We start from the raw sequence: 22,880 nt of genomic DNA on the forward strand, positions 1-22,880 counted from the left end.
AAACAACTTCTTGCATTCAACTAATATTTTTATTTACAGGTGCCCTGAGCAGCTGCTGTGTCTTGAGTTGATTCTGTTAACATTGTTGGAGAATCCTACAGTGTAAGCTTTCTCTCTCTCTCTCCGTTTATAGAATTGCCAAACAAGGACAGGAATTGCCAAACAAATAAAGAAGGTCACTGGCACAAAAGAGTGGCATCGAACAAAGGGAAGTACAGAGCCAGTCTGTGAAGCACTTCCCTTTAAAGTCACTCACCAACAAACATGTTTACAGTATACAGTTTTTATAAAACCAGGCTCCCATATAATGCAACCCAATAAAAATGAATAGCTTACATCGGAAAGTTGCTTTTTTATAATGTTGGCTAATTACCAACCCACAATACACCAAGGTTAATGCTGGGGTGTGGCTCAACATAGTTATGTAACAGGTGATACATGGCACTGCTCACGTCTCTAACAGGTTATCCCTCCTTTTTTTTCATCTGATGCATTAATAGTCTTCTAGCCTAAATACTTAATCCCTGATTTAAGTACAACATCATGGGCAATATCCATTGCAAGACTCATCATACCTGGGCCCTTGGAAAATACATCTCTTACCACTTTCATAGAACTACATTTAACATTTTGAACGAATCATTAAAATAAATACTGCTTTAACAAGAACAGAACTAGTTTAGTCATTTTAAAATGAGTTCCCCCTTGATTCCCCCCTCTTTAAGGAGTGCAAAATGACATTTTAGGTCTACTTTTTGTATACTATTAACATTATGGGGGTATTGCTAAGTTTACAAACTAAAATGGGAAGATTTTTGATCAAAATAGAATATAAAAACAAAGAGTTTTGCGTTTGTAGTAACAAGTAAAGTGTTACTGCCGCTATATATTTGCACATGTTGGGTTAATCATTACTTGGTCGGACTTTAGTGTCCAATAAATGGGGTGCTGTCCCATTTGCAATTTCGTATTTCCTGAAAAACGAAACTTGGTGATCTGCGCAGACGCAGTGGGTGCAGCCCAGCAGAATATTATAAAGCTCGAGTGAAGTGAAGTTAGCAGTCCTGCTTTATCGTGGAACATCGTCTGAACATTTTTCATTGAAGATAACTCCAGAGCAAATCGAGATGAGAAAAAGGACACCGGACGATTGCTTTTCAGGTAATTTATCCCTTTTTATCTTTCCGTTAATATCATGCATTGTGTATTACTCATACTGACGTACAACAAGCAAACTATCCCTTAAGAGATGTGGCTCTCGTGTTTCTGTAGATTTGTCCTGCATGGGAGAAGCACGGGCCCTTAACAAAGCTGGAACAAAAAAGGTTTTAAGCGAGGAAATAATCATCTCATATTAAAAAAGCCCCAAAAAATTGTATTCATGTATTATTCAATTGCACAACAACACATTAAACTCACCATTACATTAATACCATCATTCAACTAAAGCATTTCTGGGGGGAATTACAGACACATTTGGTATTTGTATTTAATAACTCCCTCCGAAGGTTGGTGGTTCAATTCCCAGCCAGTATTATTGGGCAAGATACTTACCGGTAATCCCCACACGACGGTGCTTCCCTGAGCAGGTAGCACATCGTGGAGCCTCTCGCACTATTTTTATATTATTTTACTTTTATTTACTTCCATATCTTGCAACATTCCCTTGCACTATTTTATTTTCTAATCTGGCTTTTCTTTCACATTTTTGTTGGTTTTATTTGTTTTATGTCAGGGGTGTAGCTAGGTTTTCAAGTTTGGGTGGGCTTAGCCCCGCTGTGTGCGTGGTAATGCGAGCATTAAAACATTTTCGGGGCCTCTTTTTTTAAAGGTGGGGGGTTGGAGTTTTGCATTGAGCAAAACACTACCCACCCATCAATATATTAGTCATGTTAACCAGGTTGATGTTTCATGGCCTTAGTTATGTTGACATGTATTAGGATAAGGGTGGACTTCACATCCTTTAGGGGGGTCCGGGGCATGCTCCCCCGGGCAGATTTGTTTTACATTTGGAAGTGAATTGCATGCATCTGGTGCACTTTGAGAGCAAGATTAAAATACTAGATCTAATAAAACTGTGTGGTCTTGGTAAGAGGGGGGGGGGGGGCACAACTCTCAACACTAATATGAAAAATGTATCATTCAATCAATCAAAGTATTAAAAATACCATAACCAATGAAAATCAAGTGAAATATTTTCATTTTGAAAACTTTGTTCTTCAAAAAGGAGCATGAGACGTGAATGCCCTTTTTTTTCCTCCAAATTTCCATTTGGGTGGGCTTTAAAACATTTTAGGTAGGCTGAAGCCCATGAATGTTGACTTGCAGTATATAAAAAAACACTTTGAGGGGTGGCATAGACTGGAAAAGCTATACAAATGTGGTCCATTTCTTGGGAGAACAGTTGAACTCAATAGTCCTGTACATTTACTTTTCTAATCAATATTTTAACAACACAGTTGTGAGCAAGTTCACACTTGATAAGAACTTTATCACATGTCAATTACCAAAGATTAAATAGAAAAGTTCTTACAACTAATTGTGAAAAGAAAGTAATTACATAATGAAGTTCTACAAATGGTTAACTCTGTGTAGGATATTACTTCTGATTATACTGTAAATATTGCCTATATTTTGAAAATGTATTTTTAGATTCAGTAAACGCTAATCATTTGTGGGCCGCCATATAGCTCACCTGGTAGTGCTGGCAGCCCATGTATTGGGACTCAGTTCCCGTGTGGAGGACCCAGGTATGGATCTGGCCTGGGACCATATATGATGTCACCCCCTCTGTCTCCCCCTTTCAACACTGTCAACTCAATATGGCCCAAAAAAACCCAATAATCATTTGCAAGTCTACCACGCATTTATAATACTGTATCTCAATATTGCAGCCCTATGTTTGAACTTTCATTGTTTTATGTCTTAGATTCTAATTGTACTTTTGCTTTTTTTCTCCATTAATTACAGTGACAACTTAACACTGAGATGTCAAATGTAACATCATCCTGGTTTTAAAAAATATTTGTTTTTGTTATACTCGTCAAGTGTGCTCAAAGTAACTCTATGTGGTGGAAATTCTAATTCCCTTAAGAGAAACTGATCAATTAATCATGGCCAAAGTTTATCTTTTGTTATATTTAAATAAAATAATAAAGAAAGTCAAATACAATATAAATCAAACTCAAATGCAGGAACAGAGCAACTTCAACCTCAGACGATAAAGAGGTTCTGCATCCCGAACACTCTAACAGTCTCACTATATACAGTAGAAGAAAGGAAGCAGCCAAATTGTCCCACCCATATATTCTCTTAAGCATTTCTAAACATCCCCACCATTAAACCATAAAAACCATAAAAACCCCGGTCCTTTAACCATTTGCAAATCTCTTTTACCCCTTTGGAATGTCAATCCTAAACATATGACTCATACAACACTAAAAAATACAATTTAGCAGAGTAAAAGCAATCAGAGTATAAGACATAATATATGTTTAGACACATACTGTGTAATTATAACTGATAATATGATAATTTGACACAACACTGTATAACCTTTTTTCTTTTGCAGATGGAAGTTAATAAAAGCAAACACCAAAGTTAAGAATGTGCTGAAGAAAGGAGAGAGAAAATCATGGGTGAGTGAAAAGGATTGTGTATAAAATGGGAAACCCACACTTATTACTCCACTTTGCATTGCCTCTCATGTATATTCGGCATGTTTTTATTTCATTGATCATTCTCATTTACCTTAGTATATATACAGTCTATATATATATATATAGACTGTATATATAAAATTGTAATTCATTATAATGCATGCTGATCAAGTATTGACAGTGACTTTTAAATTTGTTTAGGGACAGTGCACATTAATAAACATATCTGTTGATGTGCCAGAGTTAGCCAGGGGCTATTTTTAATCTGAATTCCCTGGACAGATGTTGTAAATCACCCTAAAAACATACAAAATATGAATGATCGTAAGGGAAATCAACACTGATTGATCTGACTAGGTCACAAAGCCCTGATAGCTGTATAGAAGAATGTTGAGCAGTCATAGAATTAATAACGTATTTATTCAAAAATACAATTTCTTAAATGCCAGATGTGATTAAATAAAAGATACAAAAATAACAATTTTCTAAACACATTATTTTCTTTCTTCTATGTTCAATGCAATGGCAGTGCACTGTATAGATTGTAATTGTGACAGATAGGTCTGGGACAACTTGATTTTTGGTGCATGGAGTGATCACATAAATCCTAATTCTCAAATGTCCTGTGAATCATAGTCTGATAAATGATTCTGTATATATTTACAGAATGACAGATCAAAAGCTAAAGTGATAACATTTTAAATGTTGTGTTTACAGTTTGTTCTCAGGTTTAAAAAAAAAAAGGTGTTTTGGGGCCAATGCCACAGACAACGTAGGGAAGATTGGAACTTATTACATTCAACCCCAAATTGCTCGCATCTTTAGCGTATAGAAGTGTATATAAGTCGCTTTGGATAAAAGTGTCAGCTAAATGGCATGTAAGGTAGTGTACTGTAATGTAAATACATTTGCATTCCGTATATCCCTGAAGAGTGAAAGGGAAATATATTCCTTGCTAATTATGTTAGTTATAAATAAACCTATTATTATATATGTTCTGTCTTTCCACACTTTACAGCTGACGAACTCCAGCCTTCACCCAATGATTGGTCTGAATCCCAAGTGAGCACCTGGCTTAGATCCCTTGGAGTGAAGGAGCCGTACATAGAAAAGCTCTATGAGGAAGAAGTAAATGGACAAATCCTTCTTACACTGGATGAGGACTTTTTAAAGACAAAAATTTGCATGAAGTTAGGGCCTGCTCATTTGATAATTCAAAAGAGAGATGAACTCATCAACTCAAAGAAAAAACCTCAAGAGAAGAGAAAGCCAAACCCTGGAAAAAACACAGAAGACAAGCAAAACATAAATCAAAAATCATTTCAAGGTCATCCAGCACAGACTTCGGAAAGAAATAAAGAGGTCGGGGTCGAGAGACAAACTGCTCAAGAACAATGTGTCTTGACTTCAAAGGAAGACTGCAGGCCAAGGCCATTCGATCAAGACGAGATTGATTTCATATATGTCAAGCACAGAGTCCTGCAACCTGAATCAGGTGCTTTTAATCTGACATCTCCATGCCATGAATTTAAGTCTTTTTCTGTAGCTTCTGCATTGGATCGCACAAGACTACAAGCTAAGTTTGCCAAAGAGGTCATTAAATTTGCAGTTGGCTGTATGAATATCAGATCCAGTGGCGGGCCGTGCATTTCACACCTAGGCCTTCAGTGATGTCCTACACAGTCCTACCTGAATTATTCCACCTCTTAATACCATCATTATGACGCCATGGCTCTACAAACTATACATTTAGACAGAAACGCAGTATAACCGGGCGTTGCATCACCTTAACATAGTCAAGTACAACAGAGTTATATTAATATTTCTGAAGCATTTATAATGAATACATCAGCATATTTACAGTTAACTTAATTAATCAGATTATCTGACAAACCGCTCCTTGACACCTGTGTCCGTCACATAACGCAGGACAAGTGCCAGCTGTGCTACATTACCCACATCTGACGTCTCGTCCACCATAACAGCGACAAAGGGTGCTTTTTTAATCTTCATTTTGATCTCTTCTCCCATCACTTCAGCAATAGCATAAATCAGGTCGTTTTGTATTTTGCCTGAAGTCCCAGTAAACATGTTGTTTGTGTACAGGTGGTAATGCAAATCTGTGTTGTTCTCAGCACGAAAAGAAAGAAGCTCCACGTAGTTTCCTCTGTTTCTGGACTCGGCGCTTTCATCGTGTCCCCTAAATGAAAGTTCCTGTTTACCCAAAAACAGGACACAATCAATCAGTCTTTCAATATTTCCCTATTTTTGTTCACCCTTTCGTTGTGGAGCTCCGTTTCCCTGGGCACTTGTTCGTTGAGCTGTAGATCCACTCGGGTGTCCCCAAAGCTTTACAAAAGCACCAGTGCTTCCAAGTGCCCAGCTGTGCTTTGGTGTCTCGCTGCTGCCTTGGTTAGACAACTCAAGTTTGCAAATTTAGTGTGGCTCCAAACACCAAATCGATCAGTTGCAAATACCAGGCATTCCCGGCAGTACAATTTGCAGTGCCTCTCGGAGGCTGTGAGCCAGGGGTACCGCTCGTAGTTTCCCTGCTGTGCTAGGCTCGCTAGCGTTGGAGTTGGTCGTTCCCTTTTCAAGATGTGTAGCTTTACTTGAAAAGTTCGTTTTGAAAATGGCGTTGTAATTATATCTTCTACCAAATTGATCTCTTGTCCTCCTTCAGCCATTGTGGGTTGAAAAAAATAGCTTGTAGAAATCTACACAAATTAGCTCGCTCAAGTTCTAATTCTGTTTGCTAGCTTTGCCCATAGACTGTATGGCTCTGCCTACTGCCTAGCTCTGCCTCTCAATAGTGCGTATCCAATCAGAAGATGTGCACGTGCTAACGTTAGCATACGCCTGCTAGCTGGCCCGTTGTCGCCACCTCGAAATCTGATTGGTTAACGCCACAGTTTTGTTTGCGTTCACTTTAAGCTTACAGCCGCCCGCACTGTTGATTCTGAAGGCCTAAGGGCAGATTTCTTTGACCCTAGCAACACATTATGGCTGAAATATGATTGGATAAAAGCTCTAACATAAAGGCCAGCCCTCCAAATCTCGTTCTGAGGCTGGAAGCAGCGCAGCCAAGACGAACGCTATAAAATGAAGAGAATAGACTATGGGGAATAATTTAATACGTATTTGTGGAAAAAATATATCAAAATTTAATTTATATTCTGATGATGTTTAGGCCAGCAGAGAAGGCCTTGCTGGCCCTGACGGCCCACCACTGATCAGATCAAATGGCACCATACACTTTGGTGTAATGGATAGCAAGGCTGATGCTGGATACGTGCATGGTGAAATAGTTGGTATTACTGTACAAGAAAAAGACGTTTATGTGGATGCTTTAGACTACATTGAGAGGAGTATCTCCTCTGACAAGGAGCATGTACGCCAATGTGTCCGGCCACCAAGGTTCATTGAGGTTATGGATCGAGAAAGTACAGAGAAAAGGTATGTGGTAGAGGTTGACATTGTGCCTTCAATAAGTATTGTTAAGAGCAAGGTGTATGTAGTCCGTCTCCCAAACTTCAAAGAGTCATCCAACAAAGTAGAATTCGAGAAAGAAGCAATTCTGCGGAGGGTGGGTTCAAAAACAGAGCCAGTGAATGACAAAGACCTAAGTGATTTTTACCAGCGAGTCAGAGATCGGGATGCTCAAAGAGAAGAGGCAGAGAAAAATGAGTTCCTCAGTGCCCCAGATTTCTGCCAAGATCTCGGGAGGAAACTTACAATGCAAATGACTAGTGGGAAGAAATTCATTGATAAGGAGAAATGGTTCATATTTGTCACAAACAAATTCAGCCCTAATGACCTTTGCTACCTTGACTGGCTGCTTAACATGAACGTGTTCTGTGTGTTTGACTTTGACCCAGACTCAAAGACATCAGGTCTTTGCAGTAAATACCTTCAGCATCACGCTGCAAACATGCATTCTCTGCAGAGCTATAGGATATCTGGTGACATGAGCATCAAAGAATTCATAAGCCACTTGCATCTGTTCGACCAAACTAGCTGGATCTTTTGTAACGGCCGTTCTGACTTCAAAGGAAATGAAACTCCATGCGATGAAATGACTTGGATAAAGACAAAAATGACTTTCCTGCGGGAATCTGTGTCTTTGATCTGTAAACAAATCTTGCCAAAAGGGACATTCCAGGTCATTTTTCTTCTCACATCAACAGTAGAGAAACCTCTCTTGCATACCTTCAATGAATTTTTCACAGACATGGAAGGACATGAAGACATCATCTGCATCTGTGAGTCAAAGAAAAACTTCCAGAAATGGCAAAGCTTTGCAGAGGGGTCATGTGGAATAGACACTGTGAACAACTCCAGTGTCGTCGGGATGAAGATGAGTCACATTGATTCAACTCTGCAGCAAATACAACCCTTAAACACACGTGCCAGCAAACACTTGCCAGTCTTTGTGAGAGGGACATGTCTTCTTGAAACACACATAGAGGAACAGATGTTTTCCCTGGAAATTCTCAGTGTCGATCATTGCTATGAAACAAGCAAAGAATTTGTTGATGAACAAAAAGCAAACATTGAAGGGCAGTTTTACCGTGGTGGGAAAGTGAAGTGGTTGAATTTCTGGCTTGCTGAACACAAGTCCGTTGGAGAGGTCATTGAAAGAGATGCTTATCGTGATGTCTCCAAACTTCTCAATGACGCTTTGAAACAAAAAGTAGATCAGCCTCCGGTGAACAGTATAAACATCTACCATCATCCAGGAAGTGGTGGAAGCACTGTGGCAAGACAAGTACTTTGGAACACAAGGAAAGATCTAAGGTGTGCAGTTGTGAAGCCTTCATATTCAGCCGGTCTTGTAGCCCAACATGCAGTTGAGCTAAGGGAATATGAAGAAAAAGATCCACAGACATGTCTTCCTGTGCTACTTCTTATTGAAGACTCAGACAAAGAATATTTAGATGATCTTAAAAATGAACTTCAAGTTGCCACCAACAACAAAAGAATCCAATGTGGAACTCTATGTTTCATTTTGTTGAGCTGCAGACGATCCCACAATCCAGAGAAGAAGTGCAAAGAGTCTCCATTACAGAATGTGCCTATCACCCACAAACTGAGTGATCAAGAGAAAAGAAAGTTTGCTGGTAAACGTAGGGTACTGGAAGAACGATATGAGCCTGAATTCATCTTGACATTTGTTCTGATGAGTGAAGGATTCAGTGATGAATATGTTCAACATTTTGTGGAACATTTGCTTCAAGACATTGATCATCAATCAGTTGTCACACGCCTCATCTGCTATGTTGCACTGCTGAACACTTATGTCCAAAACTCCTTCATCTCTCAGTCCCATTGTCAAGCTTTGCTTGCCTTTACCATTCACTTGGAAAGGTTTCGCCAGCATGAGTTTGAGAAATCACTCAGTGATCAGGCTAAACTAGTCTTCTTGCATCTTAAAGATGACAAGACACACATTGAGTCAATCAGAATCATTCATCCACTGGTTGCAAAGGAAATTCTCCAACAGCTTTTGGGAAACCAACAGACCCAAAGCAGTTTAGCAATGGATTTACTCTGTGAGAATGTGCTTTTTGAGCACAGATTTGGAAGGGACGAATATCTGACATTTTTGAGAGCACTTTTCTTAAGGCGAGCCAGAATAAGTAAAGGGGATGAAACTGATAGTTTTTTTTCTCCTCTGATTGAGCATGTTTGTGAAAAGGAGAAAAGCCCAGACAAAGCAATTGAGTTACTCAAGGAAGCATTCGATTGTTTCCATAAAGATCCATTCTTTGCACAACAACTCGCTCGTCTTCATTATACTTACGAAAAGTTTGAAGATGCAAAACACTGGGCGGAGACAGCAGCCAAACAGCTGCCAAACAACTCCTACATACTTGACACAAAGGGACAGGTGTACAAAAAATGGTTCCAAGCAAAATGTAAAGCTATTGACAATAAACCAAAGACAGTAGAACAAATAGCAGATGCTGTGGAGACTGCACTGAAAGCTGTAGAATGTTTTCAAGAGTGTGAAAAAGCAGCTGTTGCTGATAGAAACAACCATAACAGCTCAGGGTTTTTTTCTGAAGTTGAGGTTGCATGCAGCTTGCTCAAACTGATCTCTTCATCGCAAGTGTTTTCAAACCAAGAAAGTGGCCATTCAGAATGTATGAAGTACCTGTTAACCGATTACATTCCTGAGGAAGTTGAAGATGCATGGCAACCCTTTCATGTCAGTTTAAAAAAACTTCACAAGACAACGCAAAATGCCTTGGAATGGATCTCAGAAGACCTCAGTTACTTCCAGACAGACATAGATTTAGATGGAGAAGAGACCCCTGAAAGTACTGAGGGGATGATAAGTCATCCACTGAAATGGTTGGCAAAAAAATCTTCAGAGTATGGAAAGTACTTCAGTGAAGCTTATTTTACTGCACTTAATGGGCAAACAATCCCTGCCAATCTAACTTCTTTCCAAAAACGCATGATCATCTGTCACCTTGGTGGGGGCAACATAACATCCGTCCTCTCCAAGCTAACTGACCAGAGGGAGGTAGTACCTCTTCTAGAGACCATTGTTTCTCTCTACCCCAGCAATCCAAAAAAAGCCAAATTTGGTCAAATGGATATTATCAATTACATCACGGCCCACCTTACTCTGAACTGCCTGTCACCACAGACCAAAAGTGTAGCTCCCCTGGAAGACCTGCAGGCACTTTGTCATCAGTTCCCAACTGATAAAAGGAAATGTTTACCAAGTGCGCTGTTCTGGCTTACATTGCTGTTCTGGCCAGAGGATCATGACACAGATGTGGAGAAAGAAAAAAAATATGAGATTGTTCAATCAGCTGTTGAACACCTGGAAAAAGGGTACTGGATCAAGATGAAGGACATTTCTCAGCGAAAGAGAAGGCTTTACACCCATTTTTTTCTTGGCAGTGGGAATGGATTGGATAAATTTGTCCACAAGAAAAAGTTTGAAAGAGTCACAAAGCTGTTCTCTGTATCTGAAAAACGCATGAAGTGGTTCAGGGGTGAGGCATGGAAGAAGCCTGAGATTGCCACAATGCTGAAACGTGTTTCTGGGTGGACTGAAGATGGAGTGGTGTACCTCGAAGGCCCACAGAAGAAGAAGTTCAATATCCTGCCTCTTCATGTTCCTTCAGTGCCTCACAGTAATGAAAACATCACATTCTACCTGGGGTTTACCTTCCGAGGTCCTGTTGCCTGCAACATTCTTGTGCAACAATAGTTTGCCAATAAACAATGATCCTGTCATATACGGCTTGACAATATATTGATAAAGCATTTGGTCGATTGTTTTATCTATTCAAACACAAAAAGTCTCTTGCCATAGTTTGCCATCTAGGCAATATTTGTCAAAGACAACAATAACAAATGTTAAGGCTCAAGGTTTATTATTATCAATGTATTGTTTTATTTTTTAAGAAAGCGTAATAATCATTTTTTCTCTCTTACGCTTATTGATGTGTAAAACTAAATACAGCTCAAGTGACATTTGAAAAAACTTCTCTTGCCATGCTTCACTCTGGATTCCTGGGGTAATGACAATGCAAACTGCGTTTGCTACTCTACAGCTCAATGCTTCACTAATAGGAACCTGTGGTGGTCCCCGTCTAGCATCCCGTTATTTTCAGATTGTTTGTAGTTCCAGAACTGCAACTCACAACTGGCCTCAAGATGTATTTCGAATGCAACTCAAGTGAGGATGTGTGCCTGGATTTTGCTAACTTTATTGCTGCTTGACAGAAAAAAGTTGAATTGCTGTTCAAAGTGTGAACCTTTCCTCAACACCTTGTCTTCTTTATAATGATGACTCGTTCTTTTTTATTGTTCAGAATACAATACAATAAGGGACTAAATGTATTTACTGTAATGGGAATTATATCTGTGTTTCAACAATACATGTATTTGGGGCTAAACAGCAGCATTATGTACAGTTAGAAAATAATGCTTTTTTATATTGATATGCAACAGAAAAAGATGTGTAAAATGTTGTGCTTGAATGTTGAATATACATTCCACAAAGGATAAAAAAGTGTCCTTAAAACAAAGCTACAAATGAAGCCAGGCTACAGGAAAGCAAGGACTTCATTGATGGCGCAACCGCGAATACCTGCACTTTCTTACTATATTTTTATATATTTTTCATTATTTTCTTGTTTGAGAAACCTTGTAGCTTACAGTGCCTACTTAATTTTTTTTTTTTTTGTATTAAGTGCTTGTTTAATGATACTGAAGAAATAGTTTACTGTTATGATCACTGTTCTTCAACAAATGTATACATTTAGCTGAGTACAATAAACTTTTTTTACCTTAATTATTCGTTTGTAGTCAATTTGTGAACAATCTAATATAAATCAACATTTCAATTTCAGACTGATTGTATTTAACAATACATAATTTATAGTTTGCCAACTGACAGACTTTTTAAGCCTTATTTGGACTATTAATTTAAGCACTTCACAAATAACTTGAAGATCTTTAGCAATTGCTGTATAGTGTGTGTGCAGATAATATTACAAAGAAGGGTAACTCTAGAAAGAGATGAGTTTATATTTTTTCAGTATGGTATGTACCAAAGGGAATGGGCCATAATTGCTAGAGCTTGATTTTCTTTTTATTCAGAGTATTATTTGTTTTGATGGAGTTCAAATATGTATCTTTAAAATGTTTAACATAACCTGAAAACCAAAATGGCTCCCTGATGTTGTTGTATTCCAAACTAGTAAACCGGTTTTTGAGATAAATGTTTCAGTCAGTAAAGATAGAATAAATATGTTAGCAATGTGATGAGTATAAAAACAACATACTATCTGAGATATTTCATAACTAAAGGTGAGTGACATGTAAGACATACATAAAAAAAAAGGTCAAGGTTATTGGGTTTGGTTTCAGTAATAAACAACACGCCATGGAATATCTATGTAATTGTATTTTGCTGTGCATGGTTACCAGATTTGAGTCCCATCACGTGTTTTTGGTTTATCAAACTGTTTTATGAAACACTAAAAGCCCATTTTATTTCTGTTCTTATAAGAATCGAATTCTTTTTTTAAAGTGTTGAGCTTAATTATTGAGTTCATTCAGACATCATTTTTGAGATTGACAACACCAAATAAACAAATAATGATTCAAATCTACCTAAATGTTTGTGTTTACTTAACTTTTTGACTGATATTACACGTCACCTTTGTTCATTCACATAAAGATAAAAGCGAAAAAGGTTTGAAATAGCAGCAGCAGCAGCAGAAGTTTTTTCGGCACTTTTTGTCCTTCTATGCTTGCCCTAGTTGTATTGTAGCTGTGCTTCCTCCTCTGCAGACATGTTATTTCATTGTAAACTCATTATTTCACCCAAATACTGCTTGTCAGCTGCCTTGCAAAACTATCTGTTTTTGCTACAGGAAGAACACGGAGCTTGCTGTAAAGCACATGCTTAATAATAATACCTCCGACCCTGAACTGCTCGATAGAATTTGTTAGCTCAAAGCTAACATCCAGCTTCCACACAGTCAATGAACAACAAACGTCCACACAGTCAACACAACTGTGAGTGTACGGGATTATCGTTAGGCTATATGTTCCTGACAGCTGTCTGTAATAGTAAAAACCTACTCTACTATTAAATAGTTACCTGTGGTGTAAAGTGAGTTGATTTACTCAAGTGCTTAAGTTCTTGTACTTTACTAAAGTATTTCAATTCTTTGCTAATTTGTACTTCTATCCCCTCTACAATTCAGAGTCAGATCGTGTACTTTTACTTCACTAGATTTATTTAATAGCTTCCGTTACTTTGCAGATTTGGATTAATTATGTGAAATATATACAACACTTAAATAAGACTTTATTTATACATGGAGTAACATTCACAAGCTACCCTGCAGCATACAGACATTCAAATTAGCTGCACCTTTAACAGCTTTGATATCACGTAAATGCATCAATAATTATCATCAAAACACATGATTTGTATTATTCTGAGATGGGACAATCTGCATTGTTCTTTTACTTTCTGTATATTTTGATGTTAATAGTTTTGTACTTTTACTAAAGTGATATTTTGAATGCAGGACTTGTAACAGAGTATTCCTACACCCTGCTACTTGTAGCCTACTTTACTTAAGGACAAGACCTAAATACTTTTCCCACTTCTGTTATTTACGCCATACGAAGCACAAGTCGTGTATAGCAGCAAAGCTTGAGTGCACTGCCGTCTCACATCTCTGATGAATATGGGTCTGCTTTCTCACTTTACTGCAGCTGTGCTCCTGCTGCTCTTTGCCATATCATGTTTTTATATCAACCACTCGTCTATTCATCAGATCAGACTGGTTGGATCAGTTTCTGCTCAGCACACTAAAGCACATAAAAGAGTTGTTTATTATTATCCAGCAAAACCACAGAACATATCAGTAGAAACAAGGTCTGCTATTTCCAGAGGTAATAAATGCACCCTGGCCCCAGAGAGTCGGTTTGACTGTGCCAGGGACAGGCTGCTCAGTCAGGGAGAGTGTGAAGAGAGGGGCTGCTGCTATGCCCCGTTGCCTTACTCTGCAGGACCACCTTGGTGCTTCTATCCCAGTTTGTACCCTGGCTACAAAATGGGTCCTCTCACCCCCACCACACAAGGACAGGAGGCCACCCTGACTCGTGCCACCCCTTCATATCTCCCAAAGACATTGCCACTCTACACCTAGAAGTCACAGAGGAGGCTGCAGGCTGCTTACACCTCACTGTGAGTACCAAATACATGGACATGGACATGCAGCAGTGCCCACTAGGGTTGATTTATATATTAATATAAATGACTGACGGGTAATATAGTTTGAGTTTAAATATGCAAGAGTAAAATATGTATTCCTTTTGCGTTATTTTATATAATTCAAAAGGAAAACAGATGGCTTGAGCTGTGTAATTTAGGCAACATGGAAAGGGATTTTACTTTAAATTTGCATTACCCATATTTTTATGACTCACCAAAAACCTTAACAATTGTTGTGTTCAGATAATAGAAAATAGATATGATTGTTACATTTTTTATCTGTTGACATTTGCTCACTTTGTCTTAAAAGTCTGAGAGAAAAAGCCAAAATGGAATACTCTTTACTACCTGGATTTCTCTAGTATTATGTGGTACATTCATTTGTAAGTAATTTTTAGATTTGTTCTAGACAAATAATGTCTAAAGATCTGATTGTGAACTATTTTTTAGCTTTCTTTCTGAATAGCGTTGGTTATACATTTTTATAGAGCACTCGAAATGTGGCTTACATGAATAGGTTTTGTGTTGTAACCCAAGATAAGCTAGTAATAACGAGTGAGCCTTTATTTGTTTGATTAATGCGTATGAGATCACGGGATAAGCCCCTCTACAATTCTGCTAGGGGAAAACTGAAATTATATTTGTTTTCTCTCAAGTTTAAGGACCCATCATCTCAGCGATATGAGGTTGAGCACCCAGCTGGTGTTCCTCAGAGCCCAGCTGATACCCAGGATGTACTCTATACCACTGAATACCAGTCTGACCCATTTGGCTTCATAGTGCGCCGGAAATCGAATAAAAGGGTGATGTGAGTATCCCTGTTCAGTTTTTATATTTTTCATTTTATAGCTGCCATCATAGAAACGGTCTATATAGCTGTTACTCATCATCAATGTAAATATCTTACCTACTCATACTTCATCCTATTATGCCTTCTCCCACCTTTATAGTCCTATTTTTCTACATTTCAGTAAATATAATTTTACATTATTTATGTATATTTGTAGTCTGTTTTTTCTATTATTTGTTTGCGTTATCATTAGTGTGTTGCGCCCTATGTTGTACTTGGCCGACAGACATTGTCAGAGAGGTGGGAATTGAAGTGTGTTTGGGTTGTAATTTGCAGTGGTGTTGAACTATATAAATGTGTTTGCCTCGGATTGTAAAGATGTACCTAATAGTGACCAGGGAGTGTATTTATTTCCACTATTTATATTGAGAGCCTAGGTCACATAGGGTATCTCATTGAGTCTTATCAGTCATGGATAACACAACTGCACTAAAAGAGCAGCGATATGTGTTTTCCCTTATCAAGATATTTATGTAGTGCATGTTTGTTTGTTCTCTGTGTCCTGTCTGTCCAGCATGAATACCACTGTTGCTCCTCTGCTGTTTGCTGACCAGTACCTGCAGCTATCCACCACCCTGGCCTCTTCCCTTGTGTCCGGCCTCGGGGAGCATTACACCCCCCTCCTCCTGGACCTGAACTGGACTTCTGTCACTCTCTGGAACAGAGACATGGCGCCCAACGTGAGTCTTTTGCAGTGGCTGAAAATACAAGTCTGAAGGGTCAAGAGAAAGAAAAAAAAAAGATCTGAAACTGGAAATAAAACCATTTCCTCTTTGTTTAGTATTGTATCATGTTTCTGATGAGAGAAAAATACCCTCTTCCAGCAAAAATATAATCTGCCCCTTCCTAAAATTATGAACACATTGAAATATCGCTAAATATTTGGAAATTTGGAAGCTGTCCTTGCAGAGGGTCACGCTTTTGTCCTTTATTCCCTCTTTTTCTGTTGTGTGATCAAGTTGTTAATGTTGACCCTTGTCTTTCTCTACAGGCTAATGCTAACCTATATGGCTCCCACCCATTCTACATAGTCCAGGAGGAAGACGGCTCGGCCCATGGAGTTTTCCTTCTCAACAGCAATGCAATCGGTACCTAGCTAAATGTTCATGTTCCACTGCCACTTTTTTGTCTTGACTTTCGATACAAAACAAATCAGGAAAAATTATTGCTGAATATCTTTGCAAATGTCTCTGGAGAGGTGATGTTGCAGCCCACCCCCGCTCTCACCTGGGTGGCTATCGGTGGAGTCCTGGACCTGTACGTTTTTGTGGGTCCTGATCCTCAAAGTGTCATACGACAGTACCTTCAGGTCATTGGTACGTATTTACAGTGTTGACATTCAATAACACATCTTCAGGTGGCAAAGAAATAGGTGTATACACACACCAGCAAGATATTTGTGTAGATTTAGGCAACTTAATATGTTTACCTATTGCCATTTATCCATCTCCAGGCTATCCTATGATGCCTCCTTATTGGTCGTTAGGCTTTCATCTGTGTCGCTGGGGTTACACGACATCTAATACAACCCGGCGTGTTGCACAACGCATGCACAATGCAAAATTTCCCATGGTAAGTAATTATTACAGCCCACCTAACATTTTTCCTATATATGTGCATTCAAAGCATGTTCACATTTTACCATAATCAAAGAGAGGTTGTGTCATTTGTGATAATGGTTTGTATTAATCAGTCCAATTTCTGTAAAGTCTTCAGATACTTACGATGCTGACTTCCAATTGAGAATATTTTGCCTTTTTCATCACCAGGATGTGCAGTGGAATGATCTGGACTACGCAAATAAACGCAGGGTGTTCACATTTGACCCGTGGCGTTTTGGAGACCTTCCACAGATGGTCGACGAGTTCCATAAGAGAGGCATGAAGTACATCCTTATCCTGGTGTGACATCTTTTTGTTTAAATAACTCACCAACTGTTGATGCTTCATTTAATAAGAAAAATACATGCATCAGTTATTTAGATTTTTATTTTTTTTGGTCTCAAAAATAAGCAGAAGTAATAATTACAGTTTTCCTTCAGTAGACGGCAGCAAAACGTTCTTAACTTGTGAGTCATGCTTTTGTTTCTGTCTCAGGACCCTGGGATCAGCAGCAGCAGCCCCCCTGGCACTTACCCACCGTTTGATGATGGGTTAAAACGAGATGTCTTCATTAAAAATTCTACAGGACACATCCTGATAGGGAAGGTTAGACTTTCTTCTGGGGATGTATAGTTTTCTGTTCCATTTTGATGTGTGTATGTCATGCAAAGGAATGTATTGTGTATCTAGGTTTGGCCAGGCCCCACAGCCTTCCCTGACTTCACCAACTCAGAGACCAGAAGCTGGTGGGAGGACTGCATCAGAGATTTTCATTCTAAAGTTCCTGTGGATGGTCTATGGATTGTGAGTATTTAAATCGGCCCTATTATTATTATTATTATTATTATTATTATTATTATTATTATTATTATTATTATTATTATTATTATTATTATTATTATTATTATTAGTAGTAGTAGTAGTAGTAGTAGTAGTAGTAGTGTGTTAGGCTAGGATTCAGTGCATGCAAATGGTCTGCAAAGGCTTAAATCCCAAAGTTCCCTCCAGAGCAAGTTTCTTTCCCACACATGTCCTGCTTCTATTGGCTAGCGCTCCAATACATTGTAAGTGATAACGAGCGGGACATCTCTAATCGGTTGACCAATCACAACAGAGCAGACCAGCTAACCAATCAGAGCGGACTGGGCTCTGGTTTCAGACAGAGTGTGAAAACCGGTGCTGCAGTACAGACAGTATAAGAAAAATAAATACCTTTTTGAACATTAAACATGTCACAGCACAGGCATAAAATATAAATATAGCACCTGAAAATGAGCTTAATATTTCCTCTTTAAACAAACAGAGCACTCTCTATTTTGCCACAGGTACTATCACTATCCATCAGTAATGTCAGGTTTTCTATTCAAAGACATGTTCGTGACTCATTGTGATTAGTTTGTGTGCACCTTAAAATCACATAAAGAACTGTTAATAACTGATGTATTTCTCCTGTTCTCCAGGATATGAATGAACCATCCAGTTTTGTGCAGGGCTCAGTGGAGGGTTGTCCTGACAGTGACCTTGAGAACCCGCCCTACACACCCAGTAAGTGTATTGGATCAGTGTTACTAGCAGGAAATTAATACAGACATTATTGTGTTAACATTTGTAGTCAGTTTATACATTGAAGTCGATGTGTAGGTATTGTAAAAGATACCTTGCAAATAAGTATAGATGCATAACCGATGGCAGAATATGTTGCATTCATTTTGACTTTTATACAAACAGGGGTTGTTGGAGGCCAGTTGAACTCGGGAACTATTTGTCTGTCTGCCCAGCAGAAGCTGTCCACTCACTACAACCTGCACAATATGTACGGACTGACGGAGGCCTCTGCTACTCACAGGTGGGATCATGCAGGGTGCAGATGCATTTTAACGAGATAGTTTTTGCAGGAAAAATGGGACTGTAACATCATCCATTATTTTGTTGACTACAGTTTCTGAAGCCTCTACTTTCCCGTGCTGCCGTCTCCATCTTAGTGTTTTGAAACTATTATCGACACAAGAGGGTGGTGCTGAATGAATTGGTTATGTCATTTTTAATTCTCAATAGCTTTCACTGTGACAGGGTTCAAGTTGTTAGACAAAACAACACAACAACCCTGTGGTAATGGCTTGTCAATCAGAAAGTTGCCATGCACTTTATAATCTAATTTCCTCTCATTTAAAAAATGACATCAGTAGGAAGTATATGAATCTTAAATCAGTGTGAAACTAGCCTTTTAAGATTTTTAACGCATGTTTAAAATGCTTCCTGGGGTAATTATTCAAGTGGGTCGTTGTTCCATTGACTATTTTTGCAAAGAGAGGAGTCGCCCCCTGCTGGCTAATTGTAGAAATACAGGTTTAGGGCACTTTAGCGTTGACTTAATTTTTCAGAACCACATTTTTCCACTTGGTTATTTGTTTTTGAGTTGCACAATAAAGTAGGGGAATAGCAGCAAAAAGGGAAAAGAATGGCCATTATATGGAAGGCATTAGCTCTAGAAGGACAGTGTTAACAAATGTAACAAAAAAGGTCAAATCTTGACAAATCGTTATTCCTGTTTCATCTTTTAGTAGAGCTCCAGCTATATTAAAATGTAAACTTCTCTTGCACGGTTGCCAGAGTTTTTGTTCTGGCAAGAGAAAGTCAGACTTTTTTTAAGAACATGCATACATACAACATATTGAAATATCAATTGAAAAACATATATTGGAGTTCACCACGGAATATCTTTGGCTTTTGTTTTTGGTTCTGTATTCATGGCGTTGTTGGTTTCCATCTTCAGCGCTCTCATGAAGGTACGAGGAAAGAGACCCTTCGTCCTTTCTCGCTCTTCCTTCCCTGGCATCGGACGCTTCTCTGGAGTGTGGACAGGAGACGTCCGAAGTGACTGGGAGCAGCTTCGATTTTCCATCCCTGGTGAGGAAAAGTAGCTTTCAAAGATCATTAAATTGTGTAACACTGCACAGAGGTTTGCATGCATGTCATTATTCATTTTGACTGTTTGGGGGATCTGTATGTTGTAGAAATTCTTCAAATCTTTTTTGATGTAATTACGGATCATTTGATTGTTTTTGATTGAACCTCTTCATCCCCAAGCTGTGCTGCAGTTTGGCCTGTTTGGGGTTCCCCTTGTGGGGGCGGACATCTGTGGCTTTGGCGGGAACACCACTGAGGAATTGTGTGTACGCTGGATGCAGCTCGGAGCCTTCTACCCATTTATGAGGAACCACAATGACAAGCCGAACGCTGTGAGACAGAGACACTGTTTGGATTTTTGCTTACTTGTGTGATTCATTATGCATTTTTTTATTTATAGAGCACTTTTCTGGAAAGAGTATCAATTCATAAAAAACATAATTAAAACAATAAGCGAACTTTAGTGCACTTTGTTTATTCTAAATGTTTTTAAAGATGTCAGAGTATGCCTTGAATGTTTTTGCACTGTGTCTAGAGCACTCCATCTGTTTCATGTATTATGAATAGATGTAACTCTATATCTTTTCATTGTCTGTGTGTTTTTCTATCTGTCCCCTAGCCTCAGGAGCCCTATGTTTTTGGGCAGAAGTCCCAGGCAGCCATGCGGAGTGCATTGAACCTTCGTTACTCCCTTCTCCCTTTCCTCTACACACTCTTCCATCATGCACACACCTCTGCTGACACTGTAGCCAGGCCACTCTTTGTGGAGTATGTGTCTTCTCCTCTCTATTGTCTTGCAAATCTGAAATGGTTTAGACAACATGGCTCAGTTTCTATAACATTATATTTTTCTTTCTTCCTTGCCTACCTCCTTAGGTTTCCCTCTGACCCTAACTGTCAGACCATAGACCGACAGTTCCTGTGGGGGAGTTCCCTTCTCATTAGCCCAGTCTTAGAGCGAGGGTCTGAAGAGCTGGCCGCTTACCTGCCCCCTGCCACTTGGTACAGCCTGCATAATGTGAGCTCAACTTCAATACATCTTTTGTTTGTGTACTGTCAAAGAGCATGTTGGGTGTTTACCTTTTTCCTTTCGGGCTCTGGTCATTTATTTATTATTCATGGTTAATTTGATAGGAACAGAGACAGACTATTAAACAGCCATCCGATAACATACTGTTCAGAGAAATTGCTTGTTAGCAACTGTAGAAGGCTTTCTATGAAACGAAAAGACTAGAACAGTGAGGTAAAATGCAGGTTAGAATAAATAGTGGGATACTTTTCAGCACACATGAAGAACCTTTCATTTAAAAGCTAGACATGACTGCAGGTATGTTACTCACCAACCAGGATTTGTGAGCTCTAATAAAGTTTGAAGCAATTTTTAAGGGATCAAGTTGTGAGTAAAAACAGAAAAAGTTGTATTTTATTTGAATATAAACCTGTTTTAAAAATGTTTTAGAGTGTATGATTGAACTAAACAGTCCTCATTAATAAGAATGTCACTGTTTAATGTTATTTTAAATAAAGAAGCAATTATTTAGTGTTCATCTACCTTGTCCTTTGCAAGTGCCTTCATTATTTCAAGCTTAAATTGTAATATTAACATTATGTGTTTTGCACTCTAGGGTCAGCCTTTCTACAGTAAGGGTCAGTACCTGCTCCTGCCAGCTCCCCTGGACACCATCAATGTCCATGTGAGGGAAGGACATATAATCCCCCAGCAGGTGGGTGTCTGCTGCCAACACCTTATTAAAATGTGGTAGATGAATTGTTAATAAATCAAGTGAGGATGGGAAAAGAAAAAAGAAACCCGATAAAAAAACAACTTGAATTCCTGTTTACATTGCACTGCTCTTAGCAGAATATAATTTGAGGCTTGTGTAACATAAAGTAAGAGGTTTTTATCACTGAACCATTTCATTTTTGGAAACAGAATGGTTACCTCCATATTCCAGCCGTAAAATGTAGTCTTATGGTTGTGACATGTATCAGGTGGTGTTGAACTATTACTATCATGTGTTCTGACTGACTTCTTAAAGCTGAAAACTAGCTGAAACACTTTGGAGAGAAGAGCACATGTTGTATACTATCTTTCATGTTTTCTTTGCTCTGCCTTTTCTTGTGAAGGAGCCTGCGTTGACAACAGCAGCCTCTCGCAGAAACCCTTTCTTCCTGACCGTGGCGCTGTCAGCAGGAGGCTGGGCCCGGGGAGACTTGTTCTGGGATGACGGGGACAGTCTTGACACCTTTGAAATGGGAAATTATTGTTACGTTATCTTCATGGCTGGACAGGTAGGAAAGGAATGAGTGGTATTTGCATCGGGAAAGCTTATGAGATAACAGTTTGCATTTTACTGCACTACTACTTGATACAAAAGTGTCTTTACTGAAGGACTCTTGGTCCCTTAATGTCTTCAGTGTCAGGTGGTGAGTGATCCCCTCAGGCTAAATGGGGCTCTGGATGGTCTGGTTCTTGGAGGGCTGCAGGTGTTTGGGGTTCCCTCCCCACCCCTATATGTGTTAGCTAATGGGGACAAAGTCAGGGATTTCACGTACCGCAGTGACACCAAGGTTAGTTCTCTGTGACTCCTCCCTATTTACTCATTATGCCTACTGCCTACTCTTCATACCAATTGATCTAACCATTGACCATTTTTTCCTTTCATTTCCCGCAGGTTTTAACAGTGACCAACCTGTCCTTGCCTATGTCAAAGGTATTTACAGTCCAATGGGCTCTCTGATGCACTGAACTCTATTACCAAGAACCATAGGAAGCCTTGGCATTTTCTCATGGTTGCTGAAAGATCGGCATTTTTCTGCATTGTCCCAACCATCCCAGACCTGGCGAAGCTCCTTACACTATGCTATGTCTTTATCGAAGAACTGCTTTGTAATAAAAAAAAATGTGACGGCATCAATCAAAGGGAGCTATCATTTTGACATTTCAGGTTTTCTTGCAAGCCTAAATTTGCTGCTAATAATTGTATGTTTCGTATATATATACCAAACTAAAGTTTTTTTTTTACCTGCATAGCCCTGTATTATTAACATGACTTTGTAAGCCTTTGTTATTAAAAATGCAGATACATAAAAATGAA

The 22,880-nt window shown here is 38.9% G+C and overlaps 3 protein-coding genes across 3 annotated transcripts; all 3 read left to right on the forward strand.

Moving 5' to 3' along the window:
* Window positions 1-1,024: 1,024 nt before the first annotated feature.
* On the forward strand, window positions 1,025-6,981 carry LOC134878017 (sterile alpha motif domain-containing protein 9-like). The gene is made up of 3 exons (XM_063903765.1): window positions 1,025-1,161; window positions 3,572-3,638; window positions 4,678-6,981. Exons 2-3 carry the CDS (start codon window positions 3,635-3,637, stop codon window positions 5,328-5,330), a joined length of 657 nt encoding a protein of 218 aa, XP_063759835.1. The 5' UTR covers window positions 1,025-1,161; window positions 3,572-3,634; the 3' UTR covers window positions 5,331-6,981.
* Window positions 5,330-12,802, forward strand: samd9l (sterile alpha motif domain containing 9 like). The gene is made up of 2 exons (XM_063903772.1): window positions 5,330-5,341; window positions 6,850-12,802. The coding sequence occupies exons 1-2, from the start codon at window positions 5,330-5,332 to the stop codon at window positions 10,888-10,890; spliced, it is 4,053 nt and encodes a 1,350-aa protein (XP_063759842.1). The 3' UTR covers window positions 10,891-12,802.
* A 155-nt stretch (window positions 12,803-12,957) lies between these two features.
* gaa (alpha glucosidase) lies at window positions 12,958-22,880 on the forward strand. The gene is given in 20 exon segments (XM_063903035.1): window positions 12,958-14,327; window positions 14,330-14,397; window positions 15,081-15,232; window positions 15,789-15,954; window positions 16,266-16,362; window positions 16,471-16,590; window positions 16,728-16,846; window positions 17,044-17,175; window positions 17,371-17,481; window positions 17,566-17,679; window positions 18,336-18,420; window positions 18,604-18,721; window positions 19,649-19,782; window positions 19,963-20,114; window positions 20,402-20,550; window positions 20,659-20,800; window positions 21,408-21,506; window positions 21,910-22,074; window positions 22,201-22,353; window positions 22,458-22,880. Coding segments are annotated over 20 exon segments (2,781 nt in total). The 5' UTR covers window positions 12,958-13,888; the 3' UTR covers window positions 22,524-22,880.

Source organism: Eleginops maclovinus, chromosome 16 (genome assembly GCF_036324505.1).
Source record: "Eleginops maclovinus isolate JMC-PN-2008 ecotype Puerto Natales chromosome 16, JC_Emac_rtc_rv5, whole genome shotgun sequence".
NCBI classification, from domain to species: domain Eukaryota; kingdom Metazoa; phylum Chordata; class Actinopteri; order Perciformes; family Eleginopidae; genus Eleginops; species Eleginops maclovinus.